This window comes from Amblyraja radiata, chromosome 5, assembly GCF_010909765.2.
Source record: "Amblyraja radiata isolate CabotCenter1 chromosome 5, sAmbRad1.1.pri, whole genome shotgun sequence".
Lineage (NCBI taxonomy): Eukaryota > Metazoa > Chordata > Chondrichthyes > Rajiformes > Rajidae > Amblyraja > Amblyraja radiata.
In genome coordinates this window covers 92,193,034-92,218,304 of record NC_045960.1, presented here as the reverse complement: position 1 = coordinate 92,218,304, position 25,271 = coordinate 92,193,034, and the positions used below count along the sequence as shown (strand labels likewise).

Sequence of the window (25,271 nt, the reverse complement as noted above, 5' to 3'; positions counted from 1 at the left end):
TCAGCGGGTCAGACAGCATATCTGGAGAATGTGATTATTTTCTACTAGCCAATTTGTACATAATAAATTACAAGCTACAAAATTAATGAATAGCAAGATAGCATGAGTAAAATAGGCATCCTATACCATGTAGAAGTTGTGATTAATTTCGGGTTGAGACCAGTCTGAAGAACGGTCTCGACCCGTAACGTCACCGATCCCTTTTCTTCGGAGATGCTGCCTGTCCCGCTGAGTTACTCCAGCGTTCTGTGTCTATCTGCAGTTCCTTCCAACACATCTCGTCTACTCCACCGATAAAGGAATATTTTTGCTCACACACGCCGATGAAGTAAAAACGAGCAAATGTATATTGCACTTATACGATTTGAGACGAAATCCATCATCTTTACTATGTGATTGCACAGGGTACAAGACCAGATGTAACAGTGCTATGCGATCCTAAGAATATACAAGGGTTAAATGTATCGTAGTTAGAGGTGGCTGTCGCTTTAGCCTGAGTCATCGTTACTCAATAAAGCGGTCTAATGACATATTATTGTTTTGCAGTATTGTCAATTTTTGGTTCTAACTTTTGTACCTTAAATATAAAAATACGAATGTGTTTTGGAATGGAAGGCGGTTCAGGAAAGCATGTGGTTACACTTGCGGGGTCCTGGCGCGGTAGCAGTCTGACCCGATGGCTGTTTAGGATCCTGAGTGCAGGGCTTTATCCAAGTATTGGCCTAAATCTAGACCGAGCTTAGGTCGCGGAACCAGCCTGAACCCGAATTGGTGTTGTACAAGACCCCGACGAAGCTTGATCAGACGAGACAGGGTTTCAACCTTAGCAGACCAGACCAGAACAGGCAAGGCGGGAGCTAGGCCGGCAATCTCACTCTCAGGACCGGAACAGTGTAAGAGCTTGAGCAAAAATCAAACTGTTGGAGGAACACGGCCTATCTGACTATCGAGAGCAGGCAAGATGAGTAAAGAAGGTATTTTACTTTCAGACGTAATATATTGGTTGTTTCTATGGCCGTTGGTCGAATAATATAAAATTGGATCGACACGCATTCATAGATAAATACAAGAAATTAAATGAAAAAAAATTACATCCCGGCAACATGCACTGCGCTTCAGTCGTGTAAGGAATTAAACTTTTAGGAGTTTGGATGTGGTAACAATCAAGTGGAATGCTTTTAGTTTAGTTTGTCACGTGTACAGAGGTACAGCAAAACACGTTTTTGTTGCGGACTAGGTTGTCAGCGGAAAGACTACATGATTACAGTCCAGAGTGTACAGATGGAGGATAAAGGGAATAACATATAATGCAAGATAAAGTCCAATTAAAGATAGCCCGACGGTCTCCAATGAAGTAGTAGATCGCAGCTCATTATTATTTGTTTTTGGACCAAGGCCATTGAGATCTGGAATTGAGTGGAAAATTATGAAGTCCAAACTGGGCATCAATGAGTAGGTTAATAAATGCCTCTTGTTAGCACAATTGATTTGTGGGGCACTGCAGGGATCAGTGCTTAAGCCCAAGCTCTTCACAATATTAACCAATGATTTAGATGAAGGAACTGACTAATAATCCAAAGTTTTTTTGAGGATATAAAATTGGCTGGGATTGGAATAAGTTGAAGATGCAAAGTAGGTTCAAAGCAATTTAGAAAGTGAGTGATCAGATAAATGTAGATACAGGATACCAATATGAACATATTCAATTCAGTAGGAAAAGCAACAGGATAGTATTATTTAAATAGTGATGGATTGACCCAAAACGTCACCTGTTCCTTTTCTCCAGAGATGCTGCCTGACCTGCCGAGTTGGTTCAGTACTTTGTGTTTATCTATTGTGTAGAGGGATCTGGATGTCCTTCTGTGCTGGTCACTGAAAGCAAACAAGCAGAAGGAGCAAATAGTTGAGAAGGTTGATGACATGTTGGCCTTCATTGCTACATGTTTTGAGTGCAGGCGTGATTATATAGGGCCTCTGTGAGATTACACCTGGAGTATTGTGTGCAATTTCAGACTCTACCTATGAAAATAAATACTTATCATACGAGCGTAGCAATGTTTGAAATATTGCTTTAGTAGGGCGATCGTACAAGCAGAGATTGGATCAAATAGGCTGGTTTTATGAAGTTTAGAAGAATGAGATGGGATCTTGCCAGGCTGGATGACAGAGATGTTGGAATGGATGGAGTGGTATCCTGAACCATAGATTTTTGTCAACCAGCATCTGCCCTTTGTGGAGTATGACATTATTTGTATCTGTGGCGGTTGATTGTTTCCCCTCCCTACACCCCCTCTCCCATACACCCCCCCTCCGTCCCTCCCCTACACCCCCCTCACTCCCTCCCCTACACCCCCCTCCCCCTACACCCCCCTCCCCCTACACCCCCCTCCCCTACACCCCCCTCCCTACACCCCCTCCCTTTCCCGAGTACCTGCCGTTAGCGTTACGAGTTCCGACGTTCCCGCTACGTTAATTCTACGTGATTACCACGAGTTTGATTTGTTTTAAACTCTGGATCACTCGTGGGTGGACTCGCTCTGTGAGACAGGGCCATTACTCAGCACCTCTGGAGAACAGGCAGCATCTCTGGAGAGAAGGAATGGGTGACGTTTCGGGTCGAGATGCTTCTTCAGAATGATTGATTGTAATGGATTAATTTACTTATATCTGCAGACTGCCAGTCTGAAGAAGGGTCTTGCCCCTAAACATCACCCATTCCTCTATCCAGAGATGCTGCCTGTGCCTATCATATAAACCAGCATCTGCTGTTCTTTCCTATTAGTAATTATTGGATTTTCCTTTGAACTCAGGTAGATTTCGAAAGCGAAAGCATGACAACATGCAACCTCGTAACCAAACAGAGGAGGGACAAAGTACAGTAACATCGACACCTGTGCTGTTATCTTTCGAGTGTAAGTATGCACTATTAATCCGCAACTTTCATTATTACTTGCATCCAATTTTTAGCGCTCAGCACTCGTTAAGAACAACTTTATGCTTTCATTGTTGGCAAAACATTTCAGGATCAATACAATGGTTTCAGACAAATAAATAGGAACGATAAGAGTGCAGACTGCACTCAAATAGTGCAGACTGATAGCATAAATAGCAGGTATTGAGGAGGGGTGGTTTCGTGGACACCAGAACGAAACCATTGATTCTCTTTGAGGCGTCGTGGGCCTAACTCAACCACAAACCAGTGAAGGGAGGTGTCCACTTGTTAACCCCAATGATATAATGGCATTTACATGCTTAATTTTTATTGTCCCATAGTTTAACAGTATAAAGGCATTTTAGATTCTTAAGTGGGATTGGGTTTCTTTGTTAAAAATTTAGCTTGTGTACTTATTAATATGTAGATAGATTATTACTGAATATGGAGTTATTGTTCTATAGCTCCATAAGTGTGTATAGGCAGTGTAGACACTACATTGTCAGGGCTCTCCAGCTTTTTGTGTCTATATTCGGTTTAAAGTAGCATCTGCAGTTCCTTCCTACACACACACGATACAATACGATAGAACTTTATTAATCCCAGGAGGGAAATTGTGTGTGGGTATATATATTATACACACACACACACACACACACACACACACACAACAGAGTGCAGTCCTGTCCTTGCTTGTGTTTTGTCAGAATAAGAATGTGGATTTATTGTGCATCACATGACCCTTCATCGCCACATTCAATTCAAGAGTGTTCATCTATAGCCTTTGAGTAGACCCAACATGGATAATATTTTTATGAGTATTATAATGTTCTGATATGTTAATGATATGTGCATCATTTTCATTCTATTAAATTTTGAAAGTTTTTGTTATTTTTGAATGGCAATTGATAGGTTTTGTATGATGTTGTGTGCTTTCTGACACGCCTAAGGGTTATGACAGTTCAGAAAATATGCTTTGATTGTTTTCAAAAGCATGAATCTGCTGTACAGTCTCTGACTACAGTGCATTATTATCTGATTTTGTTTTTATTCAATTTTTAACATTTCCTTCCATCTCATATTCTCAAATTGTATTTCTCCTTTTTTTGTATTCTCACTTTTTGCGCTTGCACTTTCATCTTTCTAATTTCAATTCTGCACACTTTCTACTTGCACTCTCTTGCATTTTGATCATTTGCACATTCACACTCCTTTTCTATATCTCACTGCTTGACTAATAACGTACTTAAGGTTGTGGATTCAAATGGGAACAAATAATTCAGATTGGCCTTCATTATTGTACTGAGGGTGTCAGGCTTTGAATATAATGTGTCCTGGATCGTATGAAGATTCATTGGCTCTATTTGCAGTAGAGCTAAGAGGACTTGATGTTTCAATCCCTGTAGCAAATCGGCACTTGATATTGGCAGCGGGATTGGAGTGGTGAAAGGTAGGGTAGGAGAATAAGTGAATTTTATTCTGGCCAAACTTCCTCTCTCTCTCTCAAAATATGTAAATCGTTTGAACTATCGATGAGAGCTTGCTTTATGTGTATTTGTTTGCTGTATTCACCCACATAAGAATAATATCTACTTCACAAGTACTTTATTATAAGTGAAGTAATTCAGGATTTCCATATTGAACCATGCATTCATTATTATTAATCAGCATTATTAATGGTATTAATATAGTACATCCTCTTATATATTCTCACTATATTTGCGAATGTTTCATTATATACATGGGTAAAGTCAGTTAACCTGCAGCACCAATTATACGTTTTTCATAAGATTTTGTTCTTTGTAACTCTAGTTGTTTGTATGGAGAATATATATATTTATATGACATTTGGTAATAAAATCTGAATGAACCATGGAATAAATCAAGTGTTTAATGTTTTTAACCTTTTTCTAGGTTGGCTGATATGTGGTTAACAGGAAAGAAACTTTGATTTATAAAATGGTTTGAATAAATTTCTGCTATGGAGGTTACCTCAGGATTCTTTCTCGGCCTTGGGGATTTCTCAAGAAGTGGTTTTCAATGTTAACAGAAGTGAAAAAAGCAACAATTTCTATTGTTATTGAAGATGACATATTTGCAATGAATGGCATTTTCACAGAAACCAAAATTGTGATTGCTAATACTAATTATTGTCCTCATTTTTATTTTGATCAGCTTTTCAAAAGGAACTTGATGCAAAGCATGATAAATATGAGAGGCTTGTAAAACTCAGTCGGGATGTTACTATTGAAAGCAAACGTACTATTTTTCTTCTGCACAGGGTAATCAGGTATGAGATTTTCTAAAGCTTTTTTTAAATTAATAAATGTAAATCCCTATTCATTTCTAAATCAAATGTGTCACAAAGCTGTTCACATGAAGTTAATGAATGTTGCCTAATTAGAACATGAGTACATATTTCATGCTGTTCGACCCCGAGTCATTAAGGCCCAAAGCAAAAACATTAAATAAACAGAACCATTATTGGTGTAATTGTTGTTTAGATCAGACTTTGTGATCTGACTTTGATTCTCTGCCTATGAACCAGTCAGCATTTCTAGATTATTTCACCAGTTTCTATGTTTATAAAATCTGGTTTGTAACTGAATCCAAGGAGCAAATTTAAGTTTTTGATGTGGATTTTTATTCACTCTTTGAGACCTGGACTTAACAGTCAAGTCCAACATGCCTATCAGTATTTGCCCTGGTGGTGGTGGTGAGTTGCGCGTCAGCTTCTTGAACTGCTATAGTCCTTCTGGGGAAGATGATCCCATGCTGCCATTGAAGAGGAAGTTCCAGAGTTTAGACCATGTCAAGATGGCCTGGAACTTGGAGGGGAAATCTGTGGGTGGTGGTATTCCTGTGGCTTGATCTTCATAGTTATAGACTTTGTTAATTTAACGGATGCTGCCAAAGTAGCTGTGAGTAGCTGCAGTGCATTTTGTGGCTGGTAGATAATCATAGTCATGGTACACCAGTCAAGGGGTGTCATGGTACATCAGTCATTGAAAGTAGGCATGCAGGTGCAGCAGGCAATGAAGAAAGCGAATGGTATGTTCGCATTCATAGCAAAAGGATTTGAGTATAGGAGCAGGGAGGTTCTACTGCAGTTGTACAGGGTCTTGGTGAGACCACACCTGGAGTATTGCGTACAGTTTTGATCTAATCTGAGTAAGGACATTCTTGCCATAGAGGGAGTACAGAGAAGGTTCACCAGACTGATTCCTGGGATGTCAGGACTTTCATATGAAGAAAGACTGGATAGACTCGGCTTGTACTCGCTAGAATTTAGAAGATTGAGGGGGGATCTTATAGAAACTTACAAAATTCTTAAGGGGTTGGACAAGCTAGATGCAGGAAGATTGTTCCCGATGTTGGGGAAGTCCAGAACAAGGGGTCACAGTTTAAGGATAAAGGGGAAATCCTTTAGGACTGAGATGAGAAAAACATTTTTTACACAGAGAGTTGTGAATCTCTGGAATTCTCTGCCACAGAATGTAGTTGAGGCCAGTTCATTGGCTATATTTAAGAGGGAGTTAGATGTGGCCCTTGTGGCTAAAGGGATCAGGAGGTATGCAGGGCTCGAAATTAACAGTTGCCCGGGTACCACTGACCACTCAAAGTGCTGCCGGGCAACCTAAACGCCGAGTCATTTTGCCCAGCTTGGCAACTTGGTTTATAGCGAAGGTATACCATGGGAAAGATGCTAAGTGTGGCGTGTCGGAGGGTCGGAGCGAATGACGGGCTACGCACAGCAGTGGCGGCTCCATCTCCTCCTCCCGTCCCGCCCGGCCTGATAACACAATAGGATCTCTGCTGTTAGCGGCCGCTGCTGCCACTCCGCCAACGGCGCTTGGAGGAGGGAGGTGTCGGTCAGAGGCGGAAGTTGGGGGTGGGGGCTGAGGATAGAGAGCGGTGATTGGAGGAAGGAGACGTGTCAAAACACTCTCGGCAGACCTGCACCGCAGCCAGGACCAAAGATCCTATAGCGCTATAGGATCTTTGGCCAGGACCGATCCCGGTCTCCGGCGTTGCAATCGCTGCCGAACCGCCACTGGCCCATCCCCATTCCCACCCGAGAGCCCCCCCACACCCAGGGGCAGAGGTGTCAGGAGTCAGATGGGAGTGGTGCCCCCAGGCCCACAACCAGCGCAGTGAAGAAGCGCTGCTCAACTTTGCCTGTCCCTGTCTGGATTGAAACAGGGCTGCAGGCGAGACAGGCACAGTGGAGCTGCATTTAGCGCTGGATTGAGCTGAAATTACCGTTCACGGGGCCTCCGAAACCTCGCGCGTGTGTGTGAGTGCGCATGCGCGCGCGGCCGCCAAGATATTCTGTCCCCCGGTCCCCTCCATATTTTTATAGTGATTTGAGCGATGATGTCGGTGTTGTCCAAGAAGCACTGACCTTCCTTCCCACCTCCTCTGCCCCTCTCTTTCTCTCTCTCTCGCTCTCTCTTTTTTTTTTTTACACAGTGGTGAATCTGTGGAATTCTCTGCCACAGAAGGTAGTTGAGGCCAGTTCATTGGCTAGATTTAAGAGGGAGTTAGATGTGGCCCTTGTGGCTAAAGGGATCAGGGGGTATGGAGAGAAGGCAGGTATGGGATATTGATTTGGATGATCAGCCATGATCATATTGAATGGTGGTGCAGGCTCGAAGGGCCGAATGGCCTATTCCTGCACCTATTTTCTATGTCTATGTTTCTTAGATGGATTAATTAAATTGTGAACACGTGAAACATTAAAACCGCAGTGTTCGATTGTCACTGCTACCGTTTGCACGTTACTACAGAATTCATTTTAACGGCAAATCAATGCTCTTAATATGGAGTATCAGTACTGTAGTTATTTAATGAACAACATTTCATACCAGGGCATCGGAAATGTCCTCGTTCTTCAGGGAACGGGGATTCCCCTCCGCCACCATAGATGAGGCTCACACCAGGGTCTCATCCATACCCCGTAACACTGCTCTCTCTCCCCATCCCCGCACACGCAACAAGGGCAGAGTCCCTCTGGTCCTCACCTTTCACCCCACCAGCCGGCAAATACAACACATAATCCTCCGCCATTTCCACCACCTCCAACGTGACCCCACCACTCGCCACATCTTCCCATCTCCCCCCATGTCTGCCTTCCGCAAAGACCGCTCCCTCCGCAACTCCCTCGTCAATTCTTCCCTTCCCTCCCGCACCACACCCTCCCCGGGCACTTTCCGTTGCAACCTGTCCCTTCACCTCCCCCTTCGACTCCATTCAAGGTCCCAAGCAGTCGTTCCAGGTGCGACAAAGGTTCACCTGTATCTCCTCCAACCTCATCTACTGCATCCGCTGCTCTAGATGTCAGCTGATTTACATCGGTGAGACCAAGCGTAGGTTGGGCGATCGTTTCGCCGAACACCTCCGCTCAGTCCGCAATAACCTACCTGACCTCCCGGTGGCTCAGCACTTCAACTCCCCCTCCCATTCCCAATCCGACCTCTCTGTCCTGGGTCTCCTCCATTGCCAGAGTGAGCAACAGCGGAAATTGGAGGAACAGCACCTCGTATTCCGTCTGGGGACCCTGCGTCCTTATGGCATTAACATTGAATTCTCCCAATTTGGCTAGCCCTTGCTGTCTCCTCCCCTTCCTTAACCCTCTAGCTGTCTCCTCCCACCCTCCCATCCGCCCGCCCTCGGGCCCCACCTCCTCCTCCCCATTTCCTTAATTCTTCCCCCCCCCCCCTACCCCCCCTCAGTCTGAAGAAGGGTTTCGGCCCGAAACGTCGCCTATTTCCTTCGCTCCATAAATGCTGCTGCACCCACTGAGTTTCCCCAGCAATTTTGTGTACCTTCACAACTATACGTTGGATTTATCCAGGTTTTACTTCTACAGTCGATCATATACATCACAAATTTGGTCAGGAGGTATTTCAGTTGAAATTTTAACATTAATTCTGAAGTGGGAATGATGGAAAAGGCGTTTAGCAACATTTTTTTTTAATTTGTTGCTTACAAACTGGGTATCTTCATTGCTGTTCACAACACATACATCTAATCTGAATGCCCGGTAATGTGGCGTCTTGACACCTTTAAATATATTACCAAAAGAACATTTGCTGCATTTATGTCCTTTGGCCATCTCTTGTTAGTTAGTGTAATGTTTACCCTGTCAGATGGGTATAGTCAGTTTTGTCAGCTATAATCAGAAAATGCCTTTAGAAAATTCCTTGCAACCTGTATATTTTGTTGTTGATAAATTATGTGGGAAGCGTTTCTGTACCAATAGCAATAACGACCCATGCTATGGCCGATAATTTTTGGTCCTTCACAGAAAACATGCTTGCATCAATCTGTAGTGTGCATGGTTAAGCATATATGCTATCATGGTCCAGGATTTATTGACACAAGTTGATCATACACTGAATAATCCAAGCACATTTTTGTTTGGAAGTGGAAAGAAATAATAAAAATTGCATTAATTGCAATGTGTAAAAAGAGTTGAGATACTGTTAGGTATGTGATAATTAGCATATGTGATTAGCATATGTAATTAGTGTCTTGTCATATGTTGTGCAAGTACGGATGTGCGGGGAGACTTAAGGTGGCGTCCTGTAGTAAAGAAGCTTGTAAGATTACTCCCGTGTCCGAGCCTTTATTCAAGTGTGCTAAGCATTCCGAATACATAACAGATACTGTATTATAATTTTGCTGCATGTCATTGTGGTATATATCATGTCTTGATTGGTGAATATGTTTAGTTTGTGACTTTATTTGGAGCAGAAATAATATGTGAATGCTTCATTGTGTATAATTCCGACTGGTAACTACGCACTTCGTCAGAGCACATTATCGCACACGTCATGCAAGTCGTCTTAAATGACCACCTAAACTGTCATTTGGCAACCTAAAAAGTTGCCACGGTTGCCTGGCTGGCAACAGGGAAAAAAAGTTAAGCGAGAGCCCTGGTATGGAGAGAAAGCAGGTACAGGATACTGAGTTGGATGATCAACCATGATCATATTGAATGGCGGTGCAGGCTCGAAGGGTCGAATTGCCTCCTCCTGCACCTATTTTCTATGTTTCTATACACTTTGTGCTGATAGCAAAGGGAGTGAGTGTTTAGGGAGGTAGATGGGGTGCCAATTTTGTGGGCTGCTTCATCCTGAATGTTGTTGAGCTTGAGAGTTAAAGTAGTATTGACCCAGTCAAGTGTAGAGTTTTCTATCACACTCCTCACTTGTGAAGAGACTTTGGGGTATCAGGCAGAGAGTCAGTTGCAGAATATGGATCCACTGAAATGCTCCTATAGCCATGGTACGCATTGCTGATCTGGTAATGCCATTGAACATCAGGGATGCCAGCCAATTGCCATCTTTCTTGATGGGGATGGTCAATGGTACTTTATGTGGCATGTATTTACTTGCCATTTATCAGCTGAAGTCTGAACATTATTTATATCTTTCTGCAAACATGTCTGCTTCATTCGTTGAGGATTTGTGAATGGAACTGGGGATAGCAACATAGTGGTGATATGAAGTATGTGATATCTTATTCTGCAGCTGATGTGTTGGTGTAAACTGAACCATTTTTTACTGCTTTTAGAGTATTTAGTTTGTGTCTACCATATCTGTTCTCTTATTAATACAGCATATTTTCACCTGCGTAGCTTTGGTCATCTCATACCTTAATTCAAGCCGCCATTTGTACGCTTGTCTCGAGTCGTCACTGTTTTCATACTATTTTTGACTATCCTCTCATTTTCCAGTCCTACATAAACATGCTCACCCAAAATTGTGCTGGTTTTACTGAACTTGCAACTCATTTCATGTTCTCTATACATAAGTTTTCTGATCTATGTTAACTCCTGCTCTTTTCAATTTTTAAATCCTCATCGTAGCTTTCAAGTTCTTTCACTGCAATCATCATCATCATTACCTCACCACCTTTGATCCTGGCTTCCTATGGTTTCTTGATTTTAATCACTCCACGCTTGATGTCAAATTCAAGTCAATAATAACTTAAAAAAGTTTGCTACTGATAGTTAATTAATTACTATATTTAATCAAAGTTTCCCTTAACAGTGTCAGTGATGTTGGTGAATTACTTCATGAAGCTGATGTCAAATTTGGTGACATTAGATTAAAGATCCAACAAATTGCTCAAGAACTGATTGGTGAAGATACTTGCCAATTTCATCGAGCATTTTCTCCAGGTAAGAAACCAATTTACATATATTTTGAACATTTAGGACTTGAAATATGTGAACAATATTTGAATCAAATGCTTAAATTTAATTTATGTATTTCTAAATAACTTGAATATGTTCTGTAGTAGACTATAGGCAGTTTATAAATTACTTAAATTGATTAAATTAAATCAAGCCTAGACACATAAATGTCTTTAAGCTGTAAACATGGAGCAAAATAAATATGGTCTCTGACTATAAATGTAGCCTGCAACATTTTTTTCAGTCTGAACATCCTCTAAGTATTGTGGAAATCTCAAGATCTTTAAAGGTTACTCCAGATATACACTGTATTAGATGATTTATTACTGTGTAACAAGTTACTTAAAACAAGACATCCAGAAATAAGATGGTTCCACATTACCACAGCTATAAACATGTTTCCTATCCCGACCTATTGTTCAACTTCCTCTCTCGATGTTCTTGACTATCCCATTTCCCAATGTGTCAGTAAACAAAACTTGTATTCTTAACCTAAATATTTTACGTCAACAGAAGGTAATCACCAAACAGTTAATTTGTATCCTAGCACATTAAACTTCTGTCACTGAATTAGGAGAGCTGTCCCAGAGATTATTATAGTATAGGCTGACATAGATGAGCTCTCAAAATCGTACATTGCAAACAATAGGCCAGACCCATTCCTGACAGTAGCTCATTGCATCCTGTACTGACCCTTTACTAGAAGTAATAATATGGTGTATATGAGGGGGATATCCTGGGAGTTCTCAAATTTGATTCCAGACCCTATGAGGTTCGGGCATCTGGACAAACTTGTACAAGACTCTCAAGCCACTCTCTGACCTCAGCTGATTAACTCAGTGTTCCTCACCAAAAGTAGCAAGAGCACGGTATTTTAGTATCCACCACAAAGATGCTGAACTAGCATTCACCATGAAGAGAGGTTTGGTAGGAACTCCATTTTTGAACAACCATCTGCAGCATCAGCAATGTATTCCACTTAAATTTGTAAACCCATGGTCCAGCTTATGTCTCATTTACCATTATATTCAGTCCAGGAAATTAACCCTGTTCCAATGAGAAATGCAAAAGGACAGCCCATTACAAATGCAACATAAAATACTTAACATCTGTATGCATCTTAGCTGATATGGTAACTGCTCTGCTCAAGTCTGAGAAATTGCAGAGGGTTGTGAACACAGCACAGTCCATCACGTATACTAGCTTCCCAACCATCGACTCCATCTGTACTTCATGCTGCTGCAAGAAAGCAGCCAACATAAAGACCACTCCAACCCTGGTCATATTCACCTCTCCCTTCTCCTGCCAGGCAGAAGATACAAAAGCTTGAAAATACATACCACCAGATTCAAGAACAGGTTCTTCCCTGCTGTTATCAAATTCTTCAACCAACCTATTATAAGCTAGGGATGAATTTCCTATCTTCCAATCTGCCTCTTTGCAGCCCTTGCACTTTATTATCTGTACTTTCACTGCAACTGTAATAGCCCTGTCCCACGGTGCGAGTTCATTCCAAGAGCTCTCCCGAGTTTAAAAAAAAATCAAACTCGTGGTAAGCACGGAGAATGAACGTAGCGGGTACGTCGGAGCTCGGGGACGTCTCTTAGCACTAACGGCAGGTACTCGGTAAGACTCGCTAATGGCAGGTAAGCGCGGGAAGACTCGTGAAGATTTTTCAACATGATGAAAAATGTCCACAAGAGCCCCAAGTACCGACGAGTGGCCATTACCGTAAATCTCCGAGTTCGAATCAGGGCAAACTCGGGGGAACTCGTACCATGGGACAGGGGTTTAACACTACATTCTGCACTGTTTATTTTCTCATTTGCATTACCTGATATACAGTACTAACATATGGTATGATTTACCTCAGCACGCAAAACAAAGTTTTTCACTATCTCATTATGTGTGACAACAACAAATCAATATCAATACCAGTAGCAATATCAGTTGACCTTCTTAACAATCTGGTCAAGCTCTGAGACAGAACTACTTATATGTTAAATAGTATGCACTATCAGCATGTAGAAAGGACTAGGTGATGCCACAATCTTCAGATTACATTAACACCCTGTCGCCCTGTTATATCTAGTGGTGAACTATTGAACTATCAATAGTAAGTGAAGAATTCAAGAACACCCCTGTACTTGGTGATAATGGGGCCTGATATTTGAGTGATAAAAAAATAAGACCAAAGCATTTGCAACTATGTTCAGCTAGCAAGCTGAGTGGACAACCTCTCTTTTTTTCTGAGATCCCTGCTATTACAGAATTCAAACTTCAGTCAAAGGTAGACACAAAATGCTGGAGTAACTCAGCGGGAGAGGCAGCGTCTCTGGAGAGAAGGAATGGGTGGTGCTTCGGGTTGAGACCCTTCTTTGGGGAGAAGGAATGGGTGATGTTTCGGGTCGAGACCCTTCTTCCGAGATTAATCTTCAGTCATTTCAATTCATTCCATGTGATAACAAGAAATGGCTATGAGCATTAGATACAGCAAAGACAATGGGACAGGGAAGTCTGCTGGTTGTAATACTGAAGACATTGGCTCTACAACTAGGCACATCTTTGGCTAAGTTCTTTAGCATTTACCTAAAAATTGCAGTTGTGTCCTGTCTATGACAAGTAGCTCAATTCCAAGTTAGCTACTGAACCATCATTCAACTCTCAATTATCACCTTTTTGTTAAAAAGTGCTTCCAAATTGAGAATTACTTGCTTCCACTCCAGATGCCAAGATCAATGCTTATCTGCCTGCACATAATCCATATCCCTCCATCCTCTGCATATACATATGCTATCCAAAAGTCTCTTACGTGCCACGTAAAGTCTCTTATTTGCCTCAACCCCCCCCACCCCCCATTCTCTTTCAAAAAACATCCTGTCTTTTAAACTTTGTCCCTCTCACCTTAGAGCTATGCCCTCTGGTATTTTATTTTTCCGTCCGGGGGGAAAAAAAAGGTTCTCCCTGTCTATCTTATCTATGCTTTTCATAATTTTATACATTTCAATCTGGTCCCCCCGCAACATCCAGCATTCCAAAGAAAACAATCCGTCTGTCCAACTGCTCCCCGTCGTTAATACCCCTGATCCAGGCATCATTCTTAAAAACCATATTCTTAAAAACTCTTCCTACCCATGTATCTGCCCAGATATCTTTTAAATGTTATAGCAGTTCATTCCAATCACCAACCAACCTCTGTTTTAAAAAAAATGTTGCCCCTCGGGTTCCTATTGAATCTTTCTCCTCTCACCTTAAACATATGCTGTTGAGATTTTGATTTCCCTACTTAATTTACTGGGGGTAAAAAAACTCATGATTTTATACACTTCCATAAGATTAGCCATCAACCTCCTTTGCTCCAAGGAATAAAGTCCAAATCTACCCAACCTTTCCCTGCAGCTCAGGCCCTCGATTCCTGGCAACATGCTCGTAAATCAGCTTAATGGTATCTTTCCTATAGCAGGGTGAACAAAACTGAACACTCCAAATATGATCTTGCCATTGTCTTCTATAACTGTAGTATAATGTCCCAACTTTAAACACAATTCCCTGACTGATGATGGCAAAAATGCTAAAAGCCGCCTCCACCATCCTATCTACCTGTGACGCCACTTTCAGATCATGATGTACTTTTACACCTTGAACCCTTTGCTCTACAACACACCCCGGGGTCCAATTGTTCACAATTACGGCCCTGTCCTGATTTTACTTTCTAACATGCAACACCTCACATTTACCTGAAAGACTCCATTAGCCATTACTCAGCCCACTTGCGTAGCTGATCCCACTGTAATTCTTGGTAACTATCTTCGCAGTCCACAAGGCAGCATCTGTAGGTGGTGTCGACAAAAGGGAGAGGGAGAGTCTATTGTCTATCCCTGGAAAACATGGTTAGGTGACGTTTTGGGTCGAGACATTTCTTCAGACTGAGAGGGAAACGAGAGATATAGATGGTGATGTAGAGAGATGTAGAACAAAGAAATGAAAGATATGCAAAAAAGTAACTATGATAAAGGAAACAAGCCATTTTTAGCTGTGGCTGAGGAGAAAACGAGTTACAGACCAATTAGCCCACAGCTAACGATGTTAATTTTTGCACATCTTTCATTCATTTGTTCTATCTCTCACATCACCATCTTGTTTCCCTCTCCCCTGGCTCTCAGTCTGAAGAGGGGTTGCGACCCGAAACATCACCTATTCCTTTTCTCTGCTGAGATGCTGCCTGACCTGCTGAGTTACTCCAGATTTTTGTGCCTAATTTCAGTTTAAACCAGCATCTGATGTTCCTCCCTCCACATTAGAAGTATATGGGCCAAACGCGGGCAGGTGGGACTAGTGTAGATGGGGCATGTTGGTCAGTGTGGCCAAGTTGGGCCAAAGGGCCTGTTTCCACGTTGTATGTCTCTGTGACTTCATAACTCTAAAGTTTATTGTCATATGCTAAAGTTTCGTTTAGTTTAGTTTATTGTCACGTGCACCGAGGTACAGTGAAAAGCTTTTGCTGCGTGCTAACCAGCCAGCGGAAAGACAATGCATGATATCAATCGAGCCATTCACAGTGTACAGGTACATGATAAGGGAATAACGTTTAGTGCAAGGTAAAGCCAGCAAAGTCCAATCAAGGATAGTCCGACGGTCGGCAATGAGGTAGATAGTAGTTCAGTGAGATGCAGGAACTATGAAGATATCACTTGGAGAAGGTCAGTCAGCACACAAAGCTGGATGCTTTCAAGAGAGAGCTAGATAGGGCTCTAGCGGAGTCAGGGGATATGGGGAGAAGGCAGGAACGGGGTACTGATTGGGGATGATCAGCCATGATCACATTGAATGGCGGTGCTGGCTCGAAGGGCCGAATGGCCTACTCCTGCACCTATTGTCTAAAAAAATTTTTTTTTAAAGAGTTGGGGGACTGGTAAGTGGATCTATCATACAGACATCAATCTAGGCTGGGATATCATCCTATTACCTCTGTCTTCCAATTCCACCCCTCCCCCAACCTGATTCCATTTGTTTTCCATCCTTCCTCTGTTCACCAATCACCTTCTAGCCTCTATCGCACCACTACCCCTCTCTTTATATTAGCTATCTTCTCTCTCCACTCAGTCCTGATGTGGGCTTTCGACCTACAGGTGCTGCTCGACCCACTGGGTTCCTCCAGCAGACTGTTATAAATACAGGGCTGCCAACTCTCACGCTTTGAGCGTGAGAATCACGCCCTCAAGCAAACTCTCATGTCCTCACGACGATCAGAAATTTCTCATGCTCTGTGGTGAGAAATTCTGTGATCAAGGAAAATTAAAAAACTCGGATAAACTGCATGGTCCACGGGTGTTGGAGAGCCGGGGCTGAAGGAGGGATGGGAGCAGAACCAGCGGCGGGAACAGATGCGGGGAGCTGGGACCGGCGAGTATTTGACGGGGCTGTCGAGTGTTTGCGGGGCTGACGAGTCGCTCGCTGCAGCTTCTTCCATGGAGCACTCCGGACAGTGCGACAGGGCCATCGGAGGCGTCGGTAGCGTTGCGCCACTGCCGCGAGAGTCTCTGTGCCGAAGGGACAGACTCTCAAAGGGAGGTGGAGAGAGAGAGAGGGGAAGGAGACAGGGAGGGAGAGAGAGAGAGAGAGAGAGAAAACGAGGAGAGAGAGGGGAGAGACAGTGGGGGAGTGAATGGAGAGAGGGTGGAGATGGCGGAGAGAATGGGAGAGGGAGGGGGAAGAGAGAGGGGTGGTAAAAGAGAGAGGGGAAGAGGGAGAGGGGGAAAGAGAGAAATGGGGAAAGAGCGAGAGATGGGGGCAAAGAGAAAGGAGATAGAGACAGAGGAGAAAGAGGGGAGAGAGAGCAAGGGGGAGGAGAAAGAGAGAGAGGGGGGAGAGAGAGGAGGGGGAGAGAAAAGAAAGAGGGGGAGAGAGCATTAGGGGAAAGAGAGGGGAGAGAGAGTTAGGGGAAAGAGAGTTAGGGGAAGAGAGGGGAGGAGAGAGAGAGAGAGGAAAGAGGGGGAGGGGAGAGATAGAGGGGGGTTGAGAGGAGAGAGCGGAAGAGAGGGGGGAGAGGGGGGGGGAGAGAAAAGAAAGGGGGGGAGAGAGAGCGGTGAGAGGAGAGACAGAGAGGAGTAGAGAGGGGAAGAGAGAGGAGAGAGAGGGAGGAGAAAGAGAGAGAGGGGGGAGAGAGGAGGGGGAGAGAAAAGAAAGAGGGGGAGAGAGCATTAGGGGAAAGAGAGGGGAGAGAGAGTTAGGGGAAAGAGAGTTAGGGGAAGAGAGGGGAGGAGAGAGAGAGAGAGAGAGAGAGAGGAAAGAGGGGGAGGGGAGAGATAGAGGGGGGTTGAGAGGAGAGAGCGGAAGAGAGGGGGGAGAGAGGGATGAGTGAGGTGGGAGGGAGAGAGGGGGGAGAGAAAGAGGTGAAGAGAGAGGGGAGGGAGAGAGTGGGAGCGAGGAAAGAGAGAGAGGAAGAGAGTGGGAGAGGGGGATAGAGAGGCAGGGCTGCCAACTCCCATGCATTGAGCGTGAGAATCACGCATTTCACCAAATTCTCACGCTGATCACAAATTTCTTACGCTCTGCTGTGAGAAATTCTGTGATCAATGAAAATTTCAAAACTCATCAACTGCTTTGAAGCAGTAGCAGCGGCGGGGACAGATGCGGACGGGGAGCGGTGCTGGCGAGTGTTTGCCGGGCTGGCGAGTCGCTCACTGCAGTTCCAGCCATGGAGCAGCCTCAGTGCAAGAGTCCCGGGCTGTCGGAGGCATCGAAGCGTTGCGCCGCTGCCGTGAGAGTCTCTGTGCAGAATTCGCCCAGGTGACCAGCATGGATCAGGCTGTGGCTCGGTGCATCCTGGAGGACAACCAGTGGCTGCTGGAAGTAAGTACCAAGCACTGGGTAGAAACGATGGAAGATAGTGGACTTCAAATGGGGGTGGTTGGTGAAAGTATCCTGCTTGCCTGCTAGATTTTCACTTACCGTAACTGCAGGAAAAATGTTCCCGATGTTGGGGGTGTTCAGAACCATGGGTCACAGTTTAAGAATAAAGGGGGGGCCAGTTAGGACTGAGATGAGAACAAACTTTCTTCACGCAGAGAGTTGTGAATCTGTGGAATTCACTGCCACAGAAGGCAGTTCAGGCCAATTTGCTGGATGTTTTCAAGAGAGTTACATTTAGTTCTTGGGGCTAACGACATCAAGGGATATGGGGAAAAAACAGGAAAGAGGTACTGATTTTAGATGAATAGCCATGATCATATTGAATGGCAGTGCTGGCTCAAGGGCCGATGGCCTATTCCTGCACCTATTTTCTATGTTTCTATGCTTGAGTATATGGCAATAAAACTAGATCACTTGATTTTGAAGCATTCATGCATGGTGGAGGTATAATGTAGTCATACAGTGTGAAAACTGGCCCTTTGGCGCAACTTGCCCACACCTGCCAACATGTCCCAGCTATGCTATCTGCTTTTGGTCCATACCTCCAAACCTGTCCTATCCATGTATCAGTCTAACTTTTTCTTAAATGTTGGGATGAACCACCTCCTCTGGCAGCTTGTTCCATACACCCATCACCCTTTTTGTGGATAAAGTTACCCCTTAAAAAGTTACCTCTTAAAAATACTTCATACAAAAAACATTGAAATCATTGTTCTACAATGCACTAAAACATGATTTTAATACATCAAATTTCAAAACGTTCCTACCCTGGGAGGGAAGACACCCTTCTTCCACACCCTCTCCCCACTCGGTTGCTCCACTCCCTCACCGGGTACCCCCAAGGCCAGTGATCGCACAGCCTCCCCCCTTTCAAAAACGCTCCAATCCAATTTAAAGCATATATATTGCATTTAAGTGCTATACTCCCTCGGGCTTGGTCTCTCGCAATTTCTCACTCCCAACTCTCACCCAATGTTGGCAGCCCTGTAAATATGATTTACCTTTGAAGGAGATAATCGTAATAAAAGGAGGATATTTTGATTCATTTTATTCATATTTCTAAAGGATGAGTTGCATATACAATGATACAAATTTGCAAAAATAGATCACAGTTGCATACTTTAAATGGTTTTCAGATTAGTTATGCACATTGTGACAAGGTGAACAAAGAGGACATTGTCATTTTCTGCGTTACTTCCTCTTGGATTTGGTTCAAGTAGTTCTCCTGACCGACAGCTAGTTGCAAAATGTTGCTGTAAATAGCAACATCCAGGTGATCATTGTAATTTATTTTTTAAAGTTTCAAGGTAAATCCTCAACTGTTCCTAATAGAGCAGCTACTCTCCATTCCAAGTGTAAATCACAGAAACAAGCTTGTCAGTAGCCAGAATGTCGAATATAATTTAGAGTGCAGCTGAACAGCAGTTTTTGACATATGAAGGACACATTTTTAAAGTGAGCATTAAGTGCTTTGTTTAAGAAAGAACTGCAGATGCTGGAAAAATCAAAGGTAGACAAAAATGTTGGAGAAACTCAGCGGGTGAGGCAGCATCTGTGGAGTGAAAGACTAGGTGACGTTTTGGGTCGAGACCCTTCTTCAGACTGATGTGGGGGTGGGGGGCGAGAAGAAGAAAGGAAGAGGCGGAGACAGTGGGCTGTGGGAGAGCTGGGAAGGGGAGAGGAAGGTGGGAGAAAGCAAGGACAACCTGAAATTGGAGAAGTCAATGTTCATACCGCTGGGGTGTAAACTACCCAAGTGAAATATGAGGTGCTGCTCCTCCAATTTGCGGTGGGAATCACTCTGGCCATGTCGGAGGCCCAGGACAGAAAGGTCGGATATGGACTGGGGGGGGGGGGGGGGAGTTGAAGTGCTGAGCCACCGGGAGATCGAGTTGGTTAATGCGGGTTGTGCGGAGGTGTTGGGCGAAGCGATCGCCAAGCCTGCGCTTGGTCTCACCGATGTAGAGCAGTTGACACCTAGAACAGAGGATGCAATAGATGAGGTTGGAGGAGGTGCAGGTGAACCTCTGCCTCACCTGGATAGACTGTGGGTCCTTGGATGGAGTCGAGGGGGGAGGTACAGCGAGAAGTGTAGCATTTCCTACGGTTGAAAGGGAAAGTACCAGGGGAAGGGCTAGTTTGGGTGGGAGGGGACAAATTGACCAGGGAGCGGTCTCTGCGGAAAGCCGAAAGGGGAGGAGATGGAAGATGTGGCCAGTGGTGGGATCCCCTTGGAGGTGGTGAAAATGTCGGCGGATTATCTGTTGTATGTGACGGCTGGTAGGGTGGAAGGTGAGGACAAGGGGGACCCTGTCCTTGTTACGAGTGGGGGGATGGGCAGTGAGAGCGGAGCTACGGGATATAGAAGTGACCCTGGTGAGAGCCTCATCTATAGTCGAAGAGGGGAACCCCTGTTCCCTAAAGAATTAGGACATCTCCGAGTCCTCCCGAGTCAAAGGAAAAGTTGTTGAGGGTAAGGACCAGCTCAGCTAGGCGGAAGAGAGTATCAGTAGATGGGGATTGGTTGGTTCTGCGGTCAAGGAAGAAACGGAGGGGTTTAAGACCCTCCTGGTGGGGAATGGAGGTGTAGAGTGACTTCATCCATGGTGAAGATAAGGAAATGGGGGCCTAGAAAACGGAAGTCATGGAGGAGACGAAGAGCGTGTGAGGTGTCTTGGACATAGGTAGGTAGGGATTTGACCAGGGGGGCTAGGATGGGGTTGAGATGTATGGAAATAAGTTTGGTGGGACAAGAACACGCAGAAACAATGGGTCTGCCAGGACAGTCGGGTTTGTGGATTTTGGGGAGACGGTAACATTGGGCCGTGCGGGGCTGGGGAACGATGAGGTTGGAGGCTTGGGAGGGCAGGGAGCAGGAAGTGACGAAGCCAGTGATACTGTTTGAGATAATGGCCTGGTGCTCGTCTGGGGTCATGGTCCAAGGATAAGTAGGAGGTGTCTGAGAGTTGGCGCCTGGCCTCAGACCGGTAGAGATCAGCGCGCCAGACTACCACGGCACCTCCCTTGTTGGCAGATGTGATCACCCAGTCTGGGTTGTTGCAGAGTGAGTGGAGGGCTGTGCGTTCAGGGGGGAGAGGTTAGAGTAAGAAAGGGGCCTGGAAAAGTTGAGGCGGTTAATGCCCCGACGGCAATTTAAAATAAAAAGGTCCAGAGCAGGTAGATGGCCATGAGGGGGAGTCCAAGAGGAACGAGTCATCACTAGGGGTAAGGACTCATTCCCATGGACAGATGCTTGGATGCGGAGGCGACGGAAGAAGAGCTCCACATCATGGCGGACGCGGAACTCATTGAGGTGGGGGCGGAGGGGAACAAAGGTGAGGCCTCTGCTGAGGACAGACCATTCGGTATCTGAGAGGGGGAGGTTAGGGGCGGGGATGGTGAACACAAGGCATGGATGGGGGTTAGGGCCAGAGGAAGGCAGGTGAGTGGACGGAGTCCGAGGCTATATCTGGTAGGGCGGTGGAGGATGGTCAGGGAGGAGGGGGGTATGAGGACTATAGTGTAGGTGGGGTCACATGGTACGAGGGGGAAGGGGAAGACCCAGTGGAACCCCCACTGAGATTCTCTGTGTTGGGGGCGGGGGGGGGGGGGGGGGGGGGGAGCACTAGGACCCCGCACATTCAGGCCCCGTGGTGTGAGAGTCTGCAGTGTGGAGACTTCAGGGCCGGTGCTGAGCCTAGGACTCGGGTAAGGCGATGGCTGCGGCCTGCTGGTGGGCGGTGCAGTGGCGAGGTCGGTAGAGTCACTGATGGAGGCCCGCGGGGACTGGAGTCTGGGTCAGCAGGCGAAGCGTCGGAAGTCCAGGTCAGCAAATGGCCGGTGAGACGGCGAGGGTCGGCGGTTCTGGTTGAGGCGGCAATAGTTGGAGGTAACGGTGAGGCAGCGAGATTCGGCAGTCCCGGTGAGGCGGCGAGGATTGGCAGTCCCGGTGAGGCGGCGATAGTCGGAGGTACCGATGAGGCAGCGAGGGTCGACGTTATCGGTGAGGCGGCGATAGTAAGAGGTACCAGTGAGGCAGCGAGGTTCAGCGTCATCGGTGGGTAGGTGAAGGTCGGCGGCAGCGGCCACGTGGAGGTCGGTGACGGCGGCGTCTTCGGTGGTCCGGGCCTGAGATCGGTCAGGGAGGCGGTGAGTGTTGGTGCTGCTCCTCGTGGCAAAGATGGCGTCGCGGGACTCAGCCATGTGGTGTTCGGGCAGGCGGCGCGGGCCAGCTTTGGGGCACGGGGCCTGCAGGTGGTCAAGTCGATCTGCCGTGTAAGCCTGTTGGTATCTATAGTCTGACTTGGGTCCGAACTGGGAGGTAGGGAACTGGAGCTGGAAACCATGAGGTACAAGATGGAGGCACAGGCGAGTCCCGAGAAAGCAAACGTGGCTGTGGTAATGGGTCTGGGTTAAGATGTGGTTGTAGAATTGGAGGGAAGGGGGAATCACAGAGGGGGGGCAGTGAGAGAGGAGGTTGTTAACGGCCTACGGAGAGAGGAAGAGAACTTCCTCAAAGTAGGCATACCAGATTTTGCAGTGGAATAGACGTGCTTTGATGTCTAAGAATATGGGCTGGTGAGGAAAAGGAAATGGGGAATGCATGAGCCATATCTCTTGGTATATTGAGATGCTAACTGGCTCTTTGCCGTTGCTGATTATTCAACATTCAAACACACTTGAATTTGAATCTTTTTCATTTAAAAACTTGGAAATTGCAGGCCATTGTCTCCTGTCCCTGCTACAAACACTGTACCCAAGCTGCTCACTCCCTCTTCCTGGCAGTTGTTTGAAAATGAACAGATATTCACATCCTGCATGTCATGTTTGACCTTAAAGCAAAATCTGCTGTTATACAAAAGTAAAAATTAATTGTTCAGTTTTGGTGCTTACGACAATCAAACGCTTGACATCAGAAGTTTCTCCATTTAGGCCATAATATAATTAGAAAAGATTAACATTTTCCATCATGGAGGTACATTTGTTAAATTTTGCTAAATTTCATTAGGTTAACAATATTTAGGGTTGTACGTGCAAAAAAGCAATTATTAAATGTGCAAAAAAAGCATTAAATAAAAAATCTAATAAAATAATTAAATGGTACCTATTGGCGCCTCTTGGAGCTTGTGTCATATCAATCACTGCCACTTCTACTCCTTTTGCGTTCCCATTCCAGCTTGAATCAGGATAATTGCTTGTGAGCTGACATGAAATATAAACAAACATGATATTCACTGCATTACATTAATAATCTTGGCTTTAAAACCGATATATGGTCCCGATCTATGGTCCAAGATTATTTAAAAAACGGAAACATTTCTGCTCCAGTATTAGCTCTGTGTCTGCTCCAGGCCAGAAAAGCAGAATTGTCCCCATTATTAAAAATGGGTGCTTTTCTGATACGAGTGAGTCTTCAGACTAAAAGATTACGAAAAGGTTAATAAGCATCTTTCATCAGAAGGATTTCTTATGGGAACAACTAATCATTCTTACTGTGATTATAAAAAAAATAACTTCATGATTTTGTTTACAAGTAATTTCAAGGCTCCTAGATAACTGCATAAAATATTTTGTACATTAGCATTTCCTTTAGAAGTTGGCAGACATTAGAATCTGATGGAAAAATATTCAAGATTGCAAGGGAAACAAATGTTAAAAGGTCACAAAAACAAACTCAAATTGGGACGACCAGCCTATTCCTATGTTGATCTATTGTGCTATTCTTTAAACAATGCAAAATGTAGTCAAGATTATTATGTATTTAGTAGTTCATACGTGTACCTCATTGTATTTAAGACTATATTAAGGCTGCAGAATCACCAAATGGCTATAACCTTGCAGTTTTTAATTGGAGTAAATGTCTGTTCTTGGTGTTAATTCAGTTCAGTTTAGTTTATTGTCACATGCACTGAGGTACAGTGAAAAGCTTTTTGTTGCGTGCTAACAAGTCGGATAGGAGAAAGGTAGCCATAGCCTTGGGAAAAGGCAACATGTTAAAGGATCATGGATAGGATGAATGCATGCAGAAAGTTGTTTACACATAGAAATGGGATTAAAACTATTTTTGAAGAGGGTGGTGGTAAAAGCAGATTTAATGGAAGGAGATGGTATCAAAGAAGTGGGCACAAAGTGCTGGAGTCAATCAGTGTGCCAGGCAAAAGGTTTCTTAAAAAATTATGGGCAGCACGGCGCAGCAGTAGAGTTGCTCCAGTACTTTGTTATTTGTGAACCGGCATCTGCAGTTCCTTGTTTCCACATAAAGAAGTGAGAATTGTTAATATCAGCAGACATGGGAGTGTGGGGACGTTAAACCAGCGTTTCTCAACCTTTTTACCCTTGCGGAACACTTTAAATAATTTTCATGTCTCAGGGAACCCGAGTTGAGGGTTGCCGGGCTCGCCACCATTTTAGGATCATCAGCCGCACCTGTGCAGTTGGCCCGCTGTCATTTTGAGATTGCCATTTTGAATTGCGTCACAACGGTGATCTCTGTTGTCACAACGGGGACCTGTCAGCCGCGCCTGTGCAGTTGGGGGAGGATTGCCGGGCCATTTTAACATCCAGCATAGTGTATAGGTGTATGTTACTGGGGGAATATTGCGTTGGGGAAGGGGGACCCAATGGGTCCACGCTTGGTCTAGTTTATCACTATTTCTCTCGGAACCCCTAGCAACCATTCGCGGAACCCTAGCGTTCCAGGGAACCCCCGGTTGCAAAACGCTGCGCTAAACCATCAAGAATTTGGCAGATTTCCTGAAGATGTGCCTAGAGGTGAAATAGCCGTAGGATAATCCAACTTTTCCAGTTTTATTCCCATCATTTGCCATTTCTCATTTTCCCGTAGGATCACCTTAGTGTGAAAGGATTGTGTGGGTTGGGTTTTTTTTCAAATGTATTCAGGTGAGCCTCTGTGCCAGTTAATCACCCTACTCTGGATGAAACAGTTCTCAATCTATTCTTCAAAGGTGAATCTTGGTAAGTTGTTTAATTGTCAATGGCAAATGTTTTGGAAGTTGACCATAACTCTAAATTTCAAGGTACAGTAGTTATAGGAAGGCTAATTTCAACATCATTAAATGGGACCTGGCAAATGTAAACTGGCAGCAGCCACTTCTGGATAAATCATACGGGTGGGGATCTTAAATCTGAAATTCAGGGCTATCATGTTCCATTAAAGGCAAGTTCAGTGAGACCTGGATGTTTTAGAGTTTAACAAAGGGG

At 44.6% G+C, this 25,271-nt stretch overlaps 1 protein-coding gene across 4 annotated transcripts in view; it reads left to right on the top strand.

Moving 5' to 3' along the window:
* tsnax (translin associated factor X) overlaps positions 1-25,271 on the top strand; it is a 59,609-nt gene that overhangs the window by 16,839 nt on the left and 17,499 nt on the right. Inside the window, exons 1-4 of one of the 4 annotated variants that reach the window (XM_033021749.1) lie at positions 639-974; positions 2,811-2,912; positions 5,108-5,222; positions 10,993-11,123. In XM_033021749.1, the coding sequence (XP_032877640.1) occupies positions 962-974; positions 2,811-2,912; positions 5,108-5,222; positions 10,993-11,123 (361 nt within the window). In that variant the 5' untranslated portion in view covers positions 639-961. Of the gene's footprint in view, positions 1-638; positions 975-2,810; positions 2,913-5,107; positions 5,223-10,992; positions 11,124-25,271 lie in introns of those variants that run through there. The other 3 variants (XM_033021750.1, XM_033021751.1, XM_033021752.1) reach the window with 3 other exon arrangements.